The sequence below is a fragment of the Pempheris klunzingeri genome, chromosome 7 (assembly GCF_042242105.1).
Source record: "Pempheris klunzingeri isolate RE-2024b chromosome 7, fPemKlu1.hap1, whole genome shotgun sequence".
NCBI classification, from domain to species: domain Eukaryota; kingdom Metazoa; phylum Chordata; class Actinopteri; order Acropomatiformes; family Pempheridae; genus Pempheris; species Pempheris klunzingeri.
Genome location: NC_092018.1, coordinates 5,701,777 through 5,723,095, shown reverse-complemented (window position 1 = coordinate 5,723,095; position 21,319 = coordinate 5,701,777). Strand labels below are relative to the sequence as shown.

The following is a 21,319-nucleotide window of genomic DNA, read 5'->3' as shown; positions in this document are numbered from 1 at the left end:
CAAAGAACAAGTTGAATTTGCAGAAAAACACATCTGGTCGTGAACTGTTTTCCATTCAGATACGTGATATTTACTGACATATATTTTAACGAGTCCTCAGTGGAGCTTTCTCCCACCAAGTCAGCACAAAAACAAAGTTCAAGTGGAAATGCCCTTTGTTACACACAAGCCCATATGAGCTCAGCTTCTCCATTCATAACCATTTTCTATTCCACAGGTTGGGGGTATAAATACTAGTGTGGCGTTTGTTTGACGTGACACTCCCCCCTAGTCGATGGGAGGCCGACGTCACCCTGCCAGCGGAGGAGTGGATGGCCTCTGTAATAAAAATACATGAAGAGAATTGAGGAAAAGGAGAAGATTGGCCGGGGGAAAAAGGCAACAACACGGCGTTTACTCCTTTTCTTCTCCTCCCGCGGCTGAGCCACGGCCGTGAGCGCCTTTCAACACAACCCGGGGTGTGTTTATCGCTGCGGCATCGAGCGCTCTCGGCTGAAATGCCATGTTATGTGTGGCTTTCTTGATTTTTTGAGCAGACACAGAGAGAGAGAGATAACTGAACTGTATCCCAGCCCAGCGGATTGGAGTGAAAGTCCGCCATATTCTGCCTTACCACGCCCGGGAGCCGAGCCATTGGAAAATAAACGGGCTGCTTTATTCATGCGTTTTCCCCGCTGTGCTCATCCGCGGACGATAACTTGATCACAGAGGATTTTGCAGATTGAAAAATAGCAACATTGAAGACTTTGAAGAGAGGGGTGGCCGGTCACGGATGGCAATGCTTAACGAGATCACGCAGAGCTGCACGGAGGATGTGTCTTAAAAGGATCTGTTGATCATATTGAGAAGGAAAAGAAGATTACACCAATTAAAATCGGACAGATATTCCACTCAAATCGCTTTGGACACTATTTTGAAGCTGTCGGGAGGCCCAGAGAGCGAACCGAAACGGGGGGAGGGGGGGTCAATAATTTCTCAAATATCTCGTTTTTCCTCCCCACCACAATCTGTGCGCTGTTCAGGCTCATTATAAGGGCGTCCACGCGTTATTTCACCACAAGCAGGCCTGCATGAGGACATTATTTGGCATTCACAGGCCTCCGTCTTTTTTTTTTTTTTTTTTTCTCTCCCCTACGAATCTGAAATCTGAATGAATCAGTAAAGGCGAGGTGGTGGGGGGGGAGAAAGACGGAAAAGTGAGTGTTTAGAAAAACAAAAATAAGCAGACAGAATGACCCTGGAGTCCATCATGGCGTGTTGCCTCAGCGAAGAGGCGAAAGAAGCCAGGCGGATCAACGACGAGATCGAAAGGCAGCTCCGCCGGGATAAGAGGGATGCACGCCGGGAGCTGAAACTGTTGCTTCTCGGTAAGCTCCGGCAGAAACACGGGGAGGGGGGGAGATGTAAAGCCCAAATTCCTCCCACCAAAATACCTTTGTCGGGCAGGGGAGGGTGGGTGGATGAACGCGGGGGTCTATTAATGGGACTTCCCACCTGAGTGAAGTTGTGGTTGAAATACCTCGGTGTTTTGTGAGTCGGCTGCACAGATTGGCCGCTCAGCAGAGGGAGGAGATGCTCCCCAGCCGGGCCTGCAGGGCTACCTGTGTGAAAACCACCTGATTTGAATAACTGTGACCGGTTAGTGTCGAGGAAACAAATGCTTCCCTGGCCACCACAGGGCTTTTCTTAGCTCTCCGTGCATTCACTGGTCTGACAGCAACCTGTGAAGCCAGGCCCACAGGGCCCGTCCAGGTGGTGAGCTCATGAGTGTGTCAAATATCGGCTGGGCCAAAGTCTAGCGTTTTATTGGCAGTAATCAAGACAGTGTTGCAGCTTAACCACTAACCCTGGCAATGATTATATCACAGGTGTCAGCCTGTGGAGCAACGTTGGATGCATGCTGCTCTATCATGTATAGAAGCTGATGTGATGGTATGCTCATACACCCACCTTTATAAGCATGGATTCATGTGAAAACAGTGTGTTGAAATAGATGATCCCCCAATTTATCAAGTCTGCCTCTTTCAGCTACTAGTGTTAAATCATAAAATAACATCGCCATAAAATCTTAAAACTTTTGCAAATGTATTAAAGCTGCAGTTTTACAGTGTGGGGTTGTGAGAGGGGAGAGGGTGGGGGTATCAGTCCTTTCGAAGAATTAGTCATACTGGAGAAATCTGAGGAAAACATGTCAGCTACTCACCATCCCGTCTTTGTAATTAGGTTTTCTACGAAAAAGCCCATTAGTTGTGATGAGTGTCGTTGTGGAGAGTGGTGCCAGAAGCCTCTCTTCCTGGTCCAGTGCCCTCCTCAGTCCCTCAGAGAGTGCATGCAGGGGAAGGTGGTGGAGCAGGCTGGGACTTCACATCACATCATCCGCTTTCTGAAGACTGCATGTAGGGCTTTTTGCCTCTTGAGGGATGTTTTAAGAGAGGTTTGGAGGAGAACGGTTTCCCCTTTGCCCTCCTGTTAGCACAAAATGATGAAATGAATCCCCCTTAACAGGATTTGAAGGAGCAGACTGCCACTTCCGTTGTTGTGCTGTTGTTGTTGCCCTCTAATCTCTTTTAATACCCAACAATTCGCCTATTATGCAAACGCATAAACAGCCAATGACCCAAACCAAAAACTGATGAGGACTGAACTGTACTTCTCACAAGACAATATATGGTATTTATTCAAGGATTAGTCACAATTCCCATGTGATGCAAAACATTTAATGGCCCAAATCAAAGACCTAATGATTCTGATTCATGTTCAGTATATTTTGTGTGTAGTAGCTGCTTATCAGGAGGTCCCATCAGTATAGGCTATTATATTTCAGAGTGGTTTAGTAGTACGCCTCTAATGACAGGATGCGTGCAATTTATGTCTGTGAATATTGAGTTGTAGGGAAGATACGATCCATTAAGTGGCAGAGTAAAAAGTTTCCTGTAATGTTGAACCACATGTCTGATTTTTCTGTAACAAACACAAAGAACATTTGTGAATTTTTCTCATTTTTTTTTTTTAGAATGAGGGAAGCATGAATTGCCGTGGGAAGATACTACTCTGCCTTGCAGTCATGAACATAGTTTTTGTGGTTGTCTGCAGTGTGGTATTGTCATGAGGTGTAGGAACAGTTTTAAATGGTGGCATGTAGCGGCTGATTGTAGTATACATAGGAAATGTGAGGCTAAACCAGGATAACAACCATCATGGACAGAGGGGACGCTCACACATACACTAATATGCACATTTCTGAGCTCTCAAAAAGATCTGGCTAAATTAACCCTTGACTAGAGCTCATTAAATACTCTGAATTTACAGTGAAAACATTTGTGTGTATGAATAAGAGTATGAAACGGTTAACTGGAGGAAGTTGTGCGTGCTCTGTATGGCTCCATTAACCCATATGCTATCAGTGTATTGTGGGTTTTCAAACTCACTAATTGCTTAATGTCCCGTGGGATCTAGCACAAAACTCTCATGTCAAGTTTAGAAGTTTCTCAATTCTTCAAAATGTCCATCGCTTGGTTTCTCACGAATCATCGTGACTGTGAAAGTACCCTTCTAGTCTTTCAAGCCCACTAATTGCTATATATCCACAGGGACTGTGTACATTGGAGCCCACACTACACAACAAATGAACAAGTTTAAAAAGCGTTGGAGGCTTTTAATCCATCGTCCTTTATACATTAGATATAAATTAAGGCATTTAACCTGGGCAGGCGACCAAGAATAGGTAACTAGGCAATGGGAAGAGGGGGATATGATAGTGTAACACTTGAGCTGTCTGGTACACACATAGTTGAAAGCCGGCTAATGAGTCAGATATACCTTCACTGAAACAGGTGACTTAGGAAAAGTCCAGTAAAGATCAACGACCAAATTTACATCACCGCATATGAGCTGTTCCTTAGAACAGTTCCTTAGAACAGCTCATACATCTCATTGTTCGCAATACCGAAAGCCAAATAAGACCTTTGACTTTGACTCATATTTCCATCAGACTGCAGTGGGAACAGAGTGAAGTACATGAAGTCTGCGTATCTACACTTTTCTTTAGGACAGAAGTGGGCAGTAGTGAACTCTCTTGTTTTCCAATCAGGGTTCATTGACTGAGCTGCTCCACTGGAGCAGAAGTGGAAGATTTGAAATCAATAAATTCTGAACAAAAACCCACGCTTGCAACCTTTTCTGTGGCTATTTTCACTGAGACTGTAGATGGCACGGGGGCGTTTAGCTTAAGACAATGTTTATTTAATTGGTTGTGATGGTAAAAATGATGAATATCACTAGTCTGAGTTTTGTCTCCTGTTTTATTTTTGAAGAAAGTGAATGTCTCCTCTTCAAACATAACATTAGGTCCGGAGAAATGTAAAGAAACAGGGCTAAGGAGGTTGTAACCGTGGCTCCATTACATTAGCTGAGATTCCAAAGCTGTGCTGTCATGGGAAGTTCTAGATGAATGGAGGAGAAAGCAGCGACTTAGCTGAGGAGTATAGTGACAGGAGACTGTGTTCCTGAAGACAGGGAGCGGGAAACAGAATTGGTTTATATTAAATAAGTATGATACTGACAAAATTAGATCTCTCAATGCATTCTTTGTAGTTTTTATCACATTAGCTACAAATTGGGTACATTTTGCTTCTGACTTCACCAAATATATGTTTTCAAGCTGCCATCTCCTCAGTTTGTTTCTCATAAAAAACCAAGGGCTTTCTTTTGGTAGCTACTAGTCAATCAAAGTAAATATTTAGTTACCTGCATTTAGTTAAATAAGTGTATTGTTCTTAAAAACATCAGTTTTCGGTGCTAGTTTGGCGAGCTCATAGTGCAACAGGGATGGACAGGTCAGCTGTGCGCACGGATGTTTTGAAAAGTCTTGCTAAAGGATTCTGTGAGATCTAAGACAGTTTGGCAGCTAAAGGTCAGTTTGTAACCTCCCAAGATCCCTTGTAAGACGTTTGTTTGTGGATCCTGAATACTATATAATACGCCTAATGTGTACATGCTTACTGTACATAACACAACACACTGAACCTAAACTAATGAAAGATCACATGCAGTGTTGGGCCTTTTAGATTACAGCATTTTTAATATTTTACTTTTATCCAATATTTTATTCAAAGTTAACCCCACAAAGTGTCAGATATTGTTTTATGCTCACTGAGATCAAACCTGTTCAGATACTACCTCTATTGTCATCATCGTTTTACTAGAGCGAAGATACCACAATGGTGGTAAAACTAATCTGTAACTACAGTGTTTTGATAGTCACTTAATCTTAAGTCATTTGTTGGATCCAGCTTCTTTAATGTGAGGATTTGATGCTTTTATGCTTCATATGATGGTAAACTGAATACATTTTGAGTTTGAATTGTTTGTCAGTTAAATGAAGCTATTTGAATATGTAGGGCTCTGGTACATTTTTTGACATTTTATACTCCAAGTGATAAATTGAGTAGATGATCAACAGCAGGTGCCATAAATGTTACCCTTGTAGCAGACAGTAAAATGAAGAGAGAGAAATATACAGTATAACTGCTGCATAGTACTTTCTTGTGACATTCTTTCATTTATTTATACATGTCTCCCATATTTATTCAGCATTGTCTCAAGTCTCAAACATCTGTTGACAGTCAGAAGGGTTAAACGTGAATAATTATCAGGCCTGTCTCCATCTGCTAAATTAATTTAAAATTGCTCAATTTTAAAAGTGGCACAGCCCAGCTCGAATCCTCCAGAGACGATTGGCCCTAGTTTATGATGCCTGTCCCCCTTTACACAGACAAGTAGAAGAGGTTAGACGGTAAAGGTACACACACTGAAACAGAATGTATCTGGCAAACTTTGTTCAAAGTTTGTGCAGCTCAACAACCTCTAAAAACCATCGCAGCTTTAAAACATGCCTAATCTGCACTTTTGCACTCAAATCTTGCCTATCATCTGCCAAAAACGTGTTCATCCATCCAGTCACTGTCAGCTGCGTTTATCGGAAAAATGAAAGCTGTGGGAACTTTGTCAAGGCTACGACTGAACAAAGTCCACTGCAACTTTTAACAAGCTTTTACAAACACATGGTTGTAATTGTGAGAGGAAGCACTAAAGATGTCATATGATTCTTGTATGAGTGCAGCCAAATTAACAGTGCAGCAGTAGAAAGTTCAGAATTCGGGAGGAAAACCATTTTTCTTAATCTTACAGTCTGAACCAATTCCACTGCAGCAGATGATAATACATTGTAATATAGTTGAATGATTAACACAGTAGTCTAGTCATCCTAAACTAAAATAGCTCACACTAACATGGAGATATTCACACTGTGAATGCTGGTGGAGAACATCAGACTGCTGTCTAGTAGGGCACGTGGGTGCACCGCAGTGGTTTTTATTGAATTCATGTCTCTGCCTTGTGTTTTGCCTAGAGATTTGCTGGTGCTGGCTAAAGGCTGCCTGCCGTTAACACTGAATTGATTTGACACCCGCTGGAGTGAGTTTCTTTATGAAAGTGAAAAACAAAACCACCTCCTCAGAATCCTTTCTATAAACACCATTAAACTGTTTCAACTCCTCAATAAAATCACATTCAGTTTCATTCTGTAGGATTTCCTATCAGTCGTTAAACATGGGTTAATCCTTGGTCTGGTACCTTAACTTGTTTATTGTTGGATCATTTAAACAGAATTGTCTCCTTTTAAGTTCATTGAAGTGCTTGCATTTATACTTTGGATTCAATATGACATTTAGGGAGAGTAGCTTTCTTTTACAGTCAAGTAACAGACAAAACCTACAAAAGTGGTGCCATAGTAATTCTATAGGAACCATATAATGCAATAATGCATGTTGACGAAGGGTAAATCTGAAGTAGATACTACAGACTGTTATTGGACAAACACATTGCCTAAAGCATTTGTAAAAGTGAATACAGTATCCCACTATGGCCATCCTCTGCTCTGTGTTTTAACTCTCCTTGAGGTGTCGCCAGATTGCTGGCGGCAAATAATTTTTCTCTTTTTCACACATGCATTTTTTACGATGATGATCAAGCATCATATGATTGTTTTTGCATTTTTCCCATTCGGTTTACAAATCAGCTGCAGCTGCTGTTTTTTGTTTTTTTTTTCTTTGGTCTTTTCTTTCCTCCCCTCTCGGAGTCTGACTTTGTTGACGAGTCCTTGGCTTTACTTCTGGACATGGAGCCAGATCAGACATAAGCACCTCATGTGAAACATCGATTCACACCAACCTCAAACACCCGGTTAATCCTGGGTTACTGCCTTAGTTTGAAAGGTGACTCAGCAGCCTCTAATGGCCAGCACACACTCCTTGGTGTAATAGAAGTTCCATTAAGACCCAGATGTGGTCAAGTGATCCTGAATTACCTCAGAGAGATGCCTTAAGGCTTTTGATTTTGATCATTTTTCTTATTGTTCATACAGCCAGTGGTTATACAATGCTGTATAACTTTATTTTATGTAGCATATAATAAATAATGAAAATACTGTAGTCCAGTAGAATAGTCGGATAGTAGCTTACACATTCAACCTTTAAAAATTGACGCTGCTGCATTTCACCGCCAATTTGTCAGGTCAAGCACAATCTTATAGCTCTCTATTTATGAATGAATTCATTAACCACTCACATTCCTCTTCTTGTGTGAGGACATGAGGTTCTCTCCTGTTTCCTGTGTGTGCCTGAGGAGATCAGAGCTGTGCCACACAAGAGCAGCTCAGATCATTTGTGCCTGTACAAATCAAAAGCCCACTGGCACAGTTAATTTAAGTTTTTGAGATTACTCACTGTTCCACTTTGCCTGTTTAGAAAAATAAAATGCATCTATTTTTAGGGTGGACGCCATGAGACATTAACTCTTATGCAACACTGTTTGTGGTATGCAACAGCTACTGCTTGTCTCTGAGGTTAATGTAATAGTTAATTATGGGTGGACAGAGTGTGTGGGTAGAAAGCAGGTGGTGGCAGGTCCCGCCCACCCTTTGGTGCTATGAGGTGAATGTTTCAGTGCACCAAAGGATAATGCAACAGTATTTGTGCAGCAATAGCATGTAGCACCGACAAGCAATTGAAAATCCAATTCAGAATCAAATAGCATGAGCACTTTTCCTTGGTCTCTTGGTCTGTAAAAGAAATCTGTGTGTACAATATAGTATATTGAGCTGCAATCTATTTAATTATGTTAAAATGAATAAGCAACCAAAGCCACCTCATACAACTAAAGAGTTATTGTTGTAGTTGTACGGTTGTAGCATTTCTTCATCGCTTCATGCACTTTAAAAATTTAAGGGTTAAATGCTTGGATCAAGAGCAGCTTAAGGGTAATAGTGCCAACTCCAGTTTTGTCATTATTACCTTCCCTGCTCATTTCAGGCTTCTAGATTGGCAGCCCTACAGTAGAAAAGCTGTTTCTGCAAAGGTTATAGTATCTCAGCACTAGTTTAGCCTGTAGCTTGTTCTGTGTTGTGGGCCCACACTAGAGAGGCTAATTTGGCTTAAATAGAGTTTATGTAATTCTAGTGTACAAAGGAGTGTAACACATCTAGACTTGTATAACAGAGACTGTAGGTTACAGTGGAATGCAGCACACGTCTCTTAGCTACTGACAAAGTTATTCAAGATCTAGTGGTGAGGCAACGTTAGACTGTTCATTTAGACTGCCAAGATTCTCAGTGAACCAAAGAGAAACTACACCCCCAGCTCTTCACACCCAAATAGTCCCTGTCACCACTGAGAGGAGAGAGATGTTGTTCTTGGTCTGTCACCAGACCAAGCAAACAGGCCGAGAGAAAAGTAGCCAGCACGTAATATTATATGTGAGACTGACTGTGTAGTGTGAGTGAATGAATACATACTCTGTGTGTGTGTGTGTGTGTGTGTCTGTGTGTGTGTGTGTCTGTGTGTGTGTGTGTCTGTGTGTGTGTGTGTCTGTGTGTGTGTGTGTGTGTGTGTGTGTGTGTGTGTGTCTGTGTGTGTGTGTGGGTGCGTGCGTGTTCGTTCCTCAGGAAGAGTCCTTATACTTTGCACTTGATGTGTGCACTTAACTTTAAATCTGCATTAGTCCACATTTCTATACTAACAATGGATCAGATGACTGTGTGTAAAGTGGAAAGGGTTTTTCACAGTAGCAATTAATCGATTTGGCCAATTAATGAGCCCAATTAATGTCATGAACCCAATTTTGCATACTTCCTTTAGCCGATTTAGAATAATTTTTTACGTGTTCTGGCCCCCAGCTCCTCTCTTTTGCACTTTTCAGACATGGAATACATAACATCTCTGCATCTATCTGTTAAAATTACATTTTGTCATTCAGATGTAAGCAACTTTTTCGTTACGCTCGCTCCAGCCTCTTACAGTGAATCCATGGATTCAATTTCACATCAATTCCATTATTCAACGCTATTAGACAGCGAGTTCTGCTGCCTGTTTTATAATATCTGACAGTACGCAAGCATTGTATGACACTTATAGATGGGACACAACAAAAATCTATAAATGCAGCTTTAATAAAAGGGGATTTTAGACACCAGCACTACAGCAGTGTCTCAAAGTGTCTCTGCTGCGGGTGCATTGCTGCAGGCTGCGGGTAATGATTAAATTTGAACCAGCAAGTATAGTTGTAAGAATAAGAACTTAATACCAACAACACAAGGTTTGTGTACATCATTATTGATGTGAAGCTATTATCAGACTCGGTATTGAATGAGCCGTCAGAAAAGTATGGAGTGAAAGCTTGATGTTTTTCGATTTAATTAAGTAAATCTTCACTCAGGTTGTGGCTTTTAAATGAAAATTGAGCTTATTTGACAAGTGGAACAGGATTTAAATAATTTCTGAATCTGATGAAATTTCCCTCTGGCACGTCCACTCTAACACAGGTCTTATCTATAGGAACTCTGAGGTGGGATCCAACCTGACTCTTTCATACAGAAAGGAGACAAGACATCTCTGACAAATAGGCAGGAATATATTCTGTATTTGTGTCAATGGCCGACTGAGTGACGGAAGCAGCCCCCCTAACTGTGAATGAGGTCTCTGACTGGACTCTTAACTTTGTTATGGCTGTCTTCTAGTTGCTCAACTCCAATTAACCAATTAATTATTTACAATATGACCTGTGAAAATATGACTTGTGTTTGGTCGTTGAAGTGCCTTTTTCACCCACGGAGGCCCAGGACAGTCATAAATGACTAAATATCAATGGATATCAATCTCACAGGAGAATAAATGTGTTGTCTGGTTCAACAAAACCCCGCACAAACTTACAAAATAAACTCTGTTCATTTGTTCCATTTCCCTGTCTACTTTTTCAGGCACTGGGGAAAGTGGAAAGAGCACATTCATCAAACAGATGAGGATTATCCACGGCACTGGTTACTCCGACGAGGACAAAAGAGGTTTCACCAAACTGGTCTATCAGAACATCTTCACTGCCATGCAGGCTATGATCCGAGCCTCGGAGAATCTTAAGATCCCCTACAAATATGAGCACAACAAGGTAAATGAGCTCTTTTCACTCAAGCCATTTCAAATTCCTCGGCTGAAATAACGACTGCTGTGGAAGGTGAATAATAGTTTGAGAAAAAGAGAGAAAGGCGCTGCAAAGTGGTCACAGCATCCTTGTATATTTTTAGAGTGCAGTCTATCTTATTTGGAACAGCCATCCATAATCGTTTCCTGTCCTTTTCAACACTTCCTGTGTCCTTAAAGCACTCCAGCCCTCCATCACACCCCGTGCGTACTTGTGTTTGCTTGTGAGTTTCCATGCACTAAAATCCATTCGTGCATATATACACACACAAATACACATATGCAAATACACAAGAGAGACCTGCCCTAATAGACAAAAAACAGGGGAGAGACATACAGCAAAGGTCAGCAGCTAGACTCGAGCTGGTGCTCCAGACTGCCCCTACACTTCTCACTCAGATTTGATCTCTCTTGTCTGTGACTATCACTCTAGCAGGTCCTCTTTTTTTCTCCCTTTTCTCTTGTGCAAGTTACTCTTGTAGTCATAGCACTGGGAGCTGTTACAGTGACCTCCCAGTCTCAGTTTATTCCCTGTGAGAGTGACAAATGAAAGGAAGTGGAGCTTTCTTTAAGTCTTTAAGCATTTCAGGTGACAGCTCACCACGCTGCTTCAGCTTGCTGAAAGGGCTTGTTTTTTGTTTAGGGGGGGGGGCTGATAGATTATTTAGTCAACTGTAGTGTGATATCCTGACATCAGATGTCAGGATTAGGACTCAGTAATTATTTTATTGGAAATGCAAAGAAAAACAGGGGCAAAAAAGGTCATGAGAATATAACACTTTGACTTTGTGGATATTGTGGATAAAATTACATTTTATCAGCATTGTCATATCTATAAACATACATCAACAAGTAGACTTCTTAAGTATTGCTTATCTAACAGTGGTCGGGACAGTGCAACACATTGGACTGATCATTTACATCAAAAGGCAGATATTGTGTTTTTTAAACCAAAGGGAGTATGTCTTAAGTATTTTTGTAAACACAATTATATCAATTTCTCAATAATCAGAGCAGACCATACAGGTGGATTTCAGAAGCATGGTGACCAGGAAAAGCAGGTTGCCAAATTACAGAGTTGCTATTATTTCTACTCCTGTGTATCTGACTGAATGTTGATAGTTTACAAAAGATTGAGATTTTGTGAAAGAAAGAGTTACATACACACAGCATCAGAGACACAACGTTTAGGTCAAGGACCTTCATCAGGCATCAGATTCATAATGTATATAACACATCTTTATGATGAAGGCTAATAGAAGACTATTACAGTTGGTCATAAAGGGGAGCCAAACATCAAACACCTAACTATTAGGATTGCATGAGATAACACTTTGTATAAACTGAGAGGTATAAAATGGCACCACAACTTGGAGTTTACTCCAGCAGTGCTGTCGTGGCGGATCGTCGAGCTTCATGTTTGCTTTCGCTTCCCTCATGTTCATGAAGAATGAAACCAAATGCCAAACTGTTTCAGCCCAGAAATTTCAACACTGTTTTACCCACTGTGAAGAAAATACAAAACTAGCACATCCCTCAAATGTTCAGAGTAAAAGTAATGCCATGTAGGATGGGGGAACATGTTTACCACCAACTTCTTCATACTCCATAAAACAGTATCTGAACTATCAGAATGGCTGTTGTAGTGATAGAGAGTTTACAAATTAAGGTTTAAGGTATGAGACATTCAGAAAATAAGATTTTTTTTGTACAATGAAATCCAAGTTATTTGTGTACAATGAATGCATTCATTAGTAGTTTCCCCAACATCCCTGTGCTCTCACACACTTCAGGCTAAAACAGGAACCATCACTGACATCGCAAAGGAAGTGAAAATGAAACCTGTCGATCATGTTCACACTGGCTGTCTTGGCAATTATAGTAAATGACATGATTGCAGGCATGTAGCCGACCATTAGAAGTTGTCTCTTCTATGTATAAATATCTCGTTTGTCTTAATCTTTTGTCATTCTGATAGTGAAGGCCACTGACACGTTAAGTTGGTTAGAAAAACAGAAACATGTTGCGGGGGAATACATTAGATGACTCTAATGCTGATAGCTCTTTCGTCCCCACGATAGATTATTTCAGAAGGTGTAAATAACACAGTAATGTCACATCGTAGCCGAGTGTACGTGTCTCAATCACATATGAATCATTTACATTGCATTGAGTATTTTTTACTGCGATGATTATTTTGTTTGCTTCAGTCTGCCAGCTCCACATCCATTACAACACGTTAAATCATTAATTCTTTTGTTTTAATTCAATCATACCTTATGACCACATACTGTCAGCAGCCTTTATAAAGTGAGTGAGAAGACTTAGATAAAGGGTAGGTGATGATTCTGTCTATGACTATCATGAAAGATGAACTTATTCGTGATCATCTATTGTTATCATAATTGCTGTCTGTTTTATGATAATAAAACAGTTTCAACAATCAGGCACATGTTGATCTTCTGTCATGGGACACAGGAGAGTTTTAATGGGAATCTGGGACATTAAAACTTTCCCCGTAATAAGCCCAGTGGGATTTGGGCTTCAGATAATAGGTCCACGCTGAGCCTCGGGGTGTTAAGAAATTTCTGGATATAGGATATGTGAGTGAGTGATAATTAGGGCTGCATAACCTGTATGTGGATTGTCTTTTATAGTTTCTGTGTTTTTAGATTATCAAAAAAGGTTGATGAAGTTTTAATGGATGAAGTATTTCCTTTTTGTTTGGTGCTGTTGGATGAAGGTGTGTGTCTCAGTAAATTACTGCGGGTTTTCCCTTTGTTTTTTTCCCCCCCAGGGCAACGCCAACATTGTGAGAGAGGTGGATGTAGAAAAAATCTCCACATTCGAGAATCCCTACGTAGATGCAATCAAGAGCTTATGGAATGACCCGGGAATCCAGGAGTGCTATGATCGAAGGAGGGAATACCAACTCTCAGACTCCACCAAATAGTGAGTAAAGAGGAAAACATAATGGATGTAGATGTTAAAATCAGACTCCTAAACTTAGTATGAATTATAAGGAAATCTCAGGAAAGACATTTCTAAATGTGTTTATGGTGAAATACTTTCTAGAAGGCACTGCAGTAAACTAAGCGCTAAGGTTATACACTGAATGGTTTCCGTGATGAGAAATGCACATCCTGATTCATTTTCTCTCTTTGTGTCTGTAGTTACATGAACGCATTGGACCGGATTGCCCAGGTAGCCTACCTTCCCACCCAGCAGGATGTGTTGAGGGTCCGAGTCCCCACCACGGGCATCATTGAATACCCGTTCGACCTGCAGAGTGTCATATTCAGGTGGGTCAAGAAATATATTCAGGATCAGAAAACATAAATAGCATTGGCTTTTAACAAGTCCAATATTCCCAAGGTTTTTAATCAGCAAATCTGCGATCTCATGTTTAATCCACCATCACTTCAGTATTAAACAAACTGGACAGTATTTTCTCTGACAGAACAAACAAGTGCACTTGAAGTTTTTATTGTTAAGACAGATGTGTTTGCCATATTTGTACAGGATTGGATAAAAGTGTAATTAACACTTGGCACTGCGTCACACGCTTCGTCGCTCTGATTGGTTGTAGGTTTAACCAACTGGGTCCAGAGGCATTTTGGTCAGCACGCAATGATAACACCCCTTGTTAATCGAAAATGAACCGATGTCAGGCTCTTTGAGAAAGTACCTCGACTCCAATAAAGTATTTAGATATCGCCCATTAGTCCATTTCCTGAGACTTCTTATACTGTGGCATTACCATGCTTTTACACACACTCACAAAAAGGATGTGAGTATTTTTCCAGCTTATGCACAGTTTTCCCTTTATAACAATGACACACTCCCTTAACTTCAACATCTTCAATGAAGCATTGAAATGTATGTAATGTGTAGCTTTTCTGCTTTATTAGATAGGACAGTAATGAGACAGGATATACGAGGGGGGTCATACGTGCTTTAGTATGATATATAAGACTATATGTCAAGTCTTTAGTCTTAATTAGCTGGAGCTGTGATAGAAGTCATAGTCATAGTGTTAATATTCAGCTTTTACTCCTTTTTGATATTAGAGTCACTTGTCACACCTGAGCATTAATAGTCATTGCATTTGATTTATTTTTGTCAAAATGTGTTGATCCCTATCGATCCCTGTCAAGGAGAGATTCAAACAGACTCTTTTCTCTCTCCCTCCATGACAGGATGGTGGATGTTGGAGGTCAGAGGTCGGAGAGGAGGAAGTGGATCCACTGTTTCGAGAACGTCACATCCATCATGTTCCTGGTAGCGCTCAGCGAGTACGACCAAGTTTTGGTGGAATCAGACAATGAGGTGACTGATAAACACACACGGGCACAGCATTTGGTTGCATTTGTGACAAGCAACAGCAAGTAAATTTAATGACCAAACCAAGTGATTATATTGTTCGTGCGGAGTTTCACATTTTCAAGAACAATTTCACCTATTAAAATGCTTTATTATTTCATGTGATGTGGGAGATGGGTTGGCTCTGAAGATGAAAAGCCTTATTCCTTATTTAAAACAATGGAAATCAGATTCTCCTCCTGGCTGGCGGTGCTCCACCCTTTTTTTTTTTCCCTTGGAAAGCATTTGTAAATGATCAGCCAGCTGTTTTGAATTCCGCCTCAGGCCACATCTCCTTCTTAAGAGGATATAGCATGTGTGCCAGTTTGTTAAAGTGTATTAATGAGCAGGTGTTGTGTCGTCCGCTTTTGTGCCCATGTGTTTTCTTTCCTTTGTTACTGCGAGCCTGCAAACTGCAGAAAGAGAAGACTGAGCAGCTCTGTATTCTGGCATCATTAGATTAGTTTATGATATACAGGAGATGTTCTTCTTAGCACTCTCAGTCCGGTACTGCAGTACTGGCCATGAGACGTCTGACTCTGGCTTTCAGGATGGATGTTTTGTTCAATTAAACACCGAAATGAAGTGCAAGTGGAGAAATTAAACTCTTGAAGGCGACGTGGCTGCCCTTCTCTCTCATCTTTACTGCTCTCCCTCTGGTGTGGTAAAACATTTATTAAAATCTGTAGTTAATGAGTATGAAAGACTGTGGTTTAATTAAGTGATTAACACTCTCTCTCTCTCTCTCTCTCTCTCTCTCTCTCTATCCCCCTCACTTCTCCCCCTCTCCTCACCCACACATTTGCATGCTCTCTCTGTAGAACCGGATGGAGGAGAGTAAAGCTCTGTTTAGGACAATAATCACATACCCCTGGTTCCAAAACTCCTCAGTTATTCTCTTCCTAAACAAGAAGGACCTGTTGGAGGAGAAGATCATGTACTCTCACCTTGTTGACTACTTTCCAGAGTATGATGGTGAGCAATGACAGCATTGTGTTCAACCCAAATCTCAAACTTCTGACCCAAGCACAAAGCTTGTCTGTTATTGCTCAGTAGCACACTATGACAGATCGCTGTCAAGTTTAAATAGACGTCAGTGATTCGCTGCCATGGAAACACCAATATTCACTACACGCCTATGATGTGCTTTTTTTTAAGGTGTTACTGGCTTATACAGATAGTGTCCATATATTGGTATGCCTTGGTCAGTAATAGGCATACTGTATTACAAAGACACCTAAACACCAACAGTATATATTATCATATATTTGTTAGTTATGAGAAGAAGTGCATGGCTGACATCAAAAGTGTAATGTTTGATAAATTACTTAAATACCTAAGGCACATTGTGGCAAACAGGCAAACTTTTGGGATTATACAAGTCAGGAGATTTCTTCTTTTTGACTGTTAAACAATCTGACAGAGAGGCTTTGAGCTGATGCTGAAAAATGTACAAACAGGGATGTTCAGCAGTTTGTTTTCATTTTCTTGACTGACTGCAGACACTTGGGAAAATTGCAGTGTTAAGAAATAAATCAGGAGAGGCACCAAATATGCAATCTGTTAATATCTGCGTTGTCAGAATAGAATAGTGAGAGTGTGGCACTGCAATGGAAACAATCTGTAGTATTAAGCATTATGGCTCATTGTACCCTCTGGCATATTCATGAAGCATTGTCTTTCCCTCTCCAGGGCCGCAGAGGGATGCCCAAGCAGGGCGAGAGTTTATCCTCAAGATGTTTGTGGACCTGAACCCAGACAGCGATAAGATCATCTACTCTCACTTCACCTGTGCCACTGACACAGAGAACATCCGTTTTGTCTTTGCTGCCGTCAAAGACACCATCCTGCAGCTCAACCTAAAGGAGTACAACCTGGTGTAGAGCAGAGCAGAGCAGAGCAGGGCAGCCAACAGGAGGCCCTCAACACACACTGACTGATGCAGTCTGTGAAAAGATCTCACACACACACACACATACACATACACACACACACACACACAAAAATCACAGGAAAAAATCTAATGGTTGCATAATACTAATTTATTTGCCATTTGTTGATCTCTTGGGCCCCAAGGGGTGAGCAAAGTAATGTTATCTTGCTATTTAAGGAGTTAATGAAATATAGGGAGGGGGGGGGGCAAGATATTTGGAAGGGTTGAGCAGGTATGTGCTGTTAAATATGTACAGCAGTGATCCTCATTTTTAGGCTTTACGCATTGTGAAGTTTTGTTCTTTTGTTTAGTTTTTTTGACAGAAAGAAAGAAACTACTTTGTGCACTTGAGGTTTGGGGGCTTGTTTTGTCTGTCAGTCTGATTCGTCAGAGCTGGAATGAATGCAATGCGCCCCCTCCCTCCTGCCTTTTTATAAACAAGAAGAGGGAAAAAAAGGTTTTCATTCCTTTTTTTTATCCCCCTCCTTACCTGTCCTCATTCTGAAGCTTCGTCCTGGGCGTTTACCTATTTGACCAACAGGAAATGATGTAACAGATGTCTGATTGACACCTTCCTTATTCCTTCAAGGGACTGTTTGGCAAGATAAGTCGACATAAACTGTGATTTTTAAATTATTTCACATTGATTTGGTATTGATTGACATCAGTCATAATTATCATCCCATTGCATTGACTTAGGTACCATCCGATGAGTAGAGCATTTGACTGTGGAAGTCGGGAAATTACCCAAGTCATGCGTTGAGTGACACTCACATGACAGCTCTGCGGCATCGACATAACCATGAAGTTCATAAGTGTGAAAGAAGTTGGCTCTAAAAATGCTTTCTGTGCTTTGAGCAACCAGGTGAGGGGGCGTTCGGGGACATCTACTCTGTCATGTTATGAAAATCACGATGTTGACGGTTGCTTTACACAGACTGAAGGGAGTTGAGGAGGTAATAATTTATGAGACTATGTTATTAAATGATTATGTTCAACTGTGCCACATTAACACTTTTTATTATGGTAATATGTATATTTATTGCCAATGCCAAAACAACTCAAGCACCAGACTCCACTTTGCGCTGTTTACTACTTTTAATGAAATGAAAAGTATTGAGGACAGGAAAAGAGCGGGGCAAATGAACGCAGAAGGAGCGGACCGACTGACTTATTGATTGACCAACTGATTCCTGCCATTTTTGAAGTATTCATCAATGTCAACGGTATTTCCCCTCCACCCACCCACCCACAGCTTCGACTGACTTCAGCTACATGTAGTTAGCAGACTGCCAGAGGGGAGGACGCCACCCAGTGTGCTGAACTGCTCGAACTGTCCAATCACAACCTTGCATGTGGCTAAAAACCCCTCCCCCTGGCCTGCAGACTGTCCAGTCACATTATTGATGTGTCCACAGCCTGGCTGTTGAACTTCAATAGCAGTGGAGAATGAATTTGGCTAAATCCTACATAAAAGGGCAGAGCATTGATTTTCAATTTCTACCAAAGTAAGCCCTTCTGGTTTCTGATTGGCACCTCTGTTTTGCAATTTCTCATTCCCAAGTTACTTCAAGTATTTTTTTTTTTGTAATGATTCCCTAGAACATAAGCCTGTAATTTACATTTATTGAGGCATAGTGCAATTATGAATGCTATAATCAATGTACATACATCTCTCTATATATATGGCAGCATCTTTGTTGGCTTTGTAATCATTACTTTTTTGGCAGATTGAATGTGCGGTATTGAAAATATGTATCTATGTAATTGTATTGTATGTCTAATGGCTAATTCATTTTTGGAAGAAAAAATATGTTATTTACATGTTTGTTTTTGTTTCCTTTTTTAAGAGGAGAATGTACATTTTGTGTTTTGCCAGTTTTATTTCTCAGCAAAGAAACGTTGTTCAGCTTCAGACCTCCATAAAGAGAAATGTTATTATCCAACAACAGATTAATATTGGTATGCCAGTACTTATAGTAGCCGGTTTGTTGAATTGACTTTTATATGAAAAACTGCAGACTGAATCCAATCTACAGGGCTAATTGTAATAGTTCTTAACTGGCTTCAGGAACAGAGCACTTGTCATATATGTGTAATCACATCACTCACTGATTCTTATTCGTTTGTGTTTAATTTCACCTTAGAGCTTCTCAAGAAGTATTGATTAACTTTGAGGCTTCTTAGTCAACCACACACCTTGTGATCCTGAACACTCCCTTCCTCACCACAAACCACCTTTTGAATGCAAGATGTTTGATTTAACAAATAGTGGCAGAACAAGGTGGATGGCAAGCAGTTTAGGTGTTGCTTTGGCTCAGATTTTGTATAAAGAAATCTTGTTAAGAAAGAGATATAATTATCTGATTGTTTGTGCTAGCAGATGGGAATGTCGTCACCCTTTACTCTCCCTCAAATGAGCCTCCACCCTGATAGAAAGTATTGTAGAGTCTGCCAGAGTCAGTGACTAACCAGTGTGCACAAACGTGGAAAAAAAAATGACCCAACCATTTGGCCCAATTAGAATCGTACATCAACAGGTGCTTTATTTCTTTTTTACTACATTTCCATCCTGATTGAGGCCATTTCGTTAGAATGTACAGTATTATTTTAGACTTTATTTATGAAATTATAACAACAACAACAACAGTTCACATGTACATATTGCCTTATTGAATAAGCTGTGCCTCTGAAGTCCCACACAAGGCACCTGTGTTTTTAGGATAAGTGAAGCTAGTGCAGCCAATAATGTCCCATTGTGCAGCTGGAAGATTGTTTGGTTTTGGCTTGGTGGTCTCTCTTTGTTATTCTGTGCTGTCAGAAGACCTGGGAACAGCTTTGAAGTGTAGCTAATATAACATCATTACAGGACATTATAAGCACATCATAAGTGAATTGTAATCAGAACACACTTCGTATTGATTTCATAATGCTGTCACATCAGATTCATGTCTTAAAATCCATGCCGCAGTGCATTATAATGCATTGAACTGCCTGATGAGACTATAATTAAACAACAGTGTTCCTACAAAGCAGGATGTGTAGAATGTGCTTGCAAGGTGTCACAATCTGGGCTCAAAATCATCACGAGCCACCTGTGGAGTGTTTTTGAGGCGTTTGGCTGTAGTTTGGCATCTACCAGCCACTTTGGCAGGTAACCAGCCCTCACTTGGAGGTCCTGTTGTTCTCAGATATTTCAGCTGGCTGGTGAACTTGCGTATCAGGATGGTTCATTTTGGCATTTCCAACAAGTTGATTTCCAGTCCAATTCAAAGTGTACTTGAAGTAAATCTTACAATAACCACCTCTCAACAGCAGGGCCTTGTAGGACAGACTGGGGGCAAAATCATCACACGTTTTACTGAATGCTCAAATGGTGTTCACTTGATTCTGCTTGTTGCCAGAGGAGATGTTTTGAAGCTGGACTATAGTTTCAACATAGCAGTGTTGATAGAGACTATCTCTCCAGCACTGTACATATAGAACATGTAACAGAGTGGAAAGCTGATCTAGATATGATAGAGATGTAGAGGTGCAGTAATCAGTAACTTGTGTCCCTGCTGTTTAAAGTGGCCATTTCCACCGTCCCTGTTACTTAAAGGGAAAATCCTTGTTTAAACAGTTCACATACTGCATCAAACCCACTCAGAAGAGACTGTCCATCCATGTTTGTGAGCCTCAGAAAGTCATGCAGTGTATGAACTGATGGTCAATCTAAGATTAATGTTTTGGTTTTTCTTTTTTACCAATGATAAAGGGAGGGTTATTATAATGCAAATTATAATTGGTTTTTAAATTTGATCCACAAAAGACAATTTCCAAGATTTGTGAGCAACTTTTTCATGTTCACATCATTACTGTGAGGGAGCGCATGTGAGCTGTATTCAGGCTGGATTTTCCCTTTAAGAGAGAACAGACTACAGCTGGTGTTGACTTGCTAACACACATTATTGGAAACCTCTGCTGCTGTTCAAATGTCATGCAGTATGTTCAAGAGCAGTGCGGTGTCACGAACAGTGAATTTAGGACAGCGAGGTTGAACTTTCCATAAACTGCTCTTTTACTCGCACAGGTTTTAGCCTTCTTTTGGGTTCCTTTCCCTCCAAATCCTGCAGATTTGACAGTAAATGACGAATTTTGAAGTAGTGCTATTATGATGATCTCCAGTCATAATTGTGTAAAATGTTGTAAACTCGCACTCCTTTAACATGTTTCTGAATGAAGCAACATGTTTCTTTTCAAAAGTATGTCGGCTCTGATTTTTATTTTCTGCCATCCCAGTGACTTAACTGTCATTTCTGTAATGTGGCTAATTTAATGCCTTTAGAGCTATAGCATTACTCCTCATCATAGTCTGTGACTGATATCACAGCATAAGCATTATCCTTTACCAGATGTCCTGACGTTGTTGCCGGTTGTATTTATACTTCAATTTGCATTACAATCATCTGTTAACCTCTGAAATGTAGTTAAAGTGAACACAGATGTGATTCTT

The 21,319-nt window shown here is 40.6% G+C and overlaps 1 protein-coding gene across 1 annotated transcript; it reads left to right on the top strand.

Moving 5' to 3' along the window:
* The first annotated feature begins 718 nt into the window (after positions 1–718).
* Positions 719–20,022, top strand: LOC139204484 (guanine nucleotide-binding protein G(q) subunit alpha). Its single transcript, XM_070834518.1, has 7 exons — positions 719–1,367; positions 10,313–10,497; positions 13,327–13,481; positions 13,703–13,831; positions 14,729–14,858; positions 15,713–15,866; positions 16,584–20,022. The coding sequence occupies exons 1-7, from the start codon at positions 1,232–1,234 to the stop codon at positions 16,772–16,774; spliced, it is 1,080 nt and encodes a 359-aa protein (XP_070690619.1). The 5' UTR covers positions 719–1,231; the 3' UTR covers positions 16,775–20,022.
* The last annotated feature ends 1,297 nt before the right edge of the window (positions 20,023–21,319 follow it).

Excerpts from the sequence above, each read along its gene's own strand:
- LOC139204484 (XM_070834518.1), top strand. The coding sequence starts at position 1,232 with ATGACCCTGGAGTCCATCATGGCGTGTTGCCTCAGCGAAGAGGCGAAA. Across the intron at positions 1,368-10,312 it reads GCTGAAACTGTTGCTTCTCG|GCACTGGGGAAAGTGGAAAG; the intron begins GTAAGCTCCGGC and ends CTACTTTTTCAG. Across the intron at positions 14,859-15,712 it reads TGGTGGAATCAGACAATGAG|AACCGGATGGAGGAGAGTAA; the intron begins GTGACTGATAAA and ends CTCTCTCTGTAG.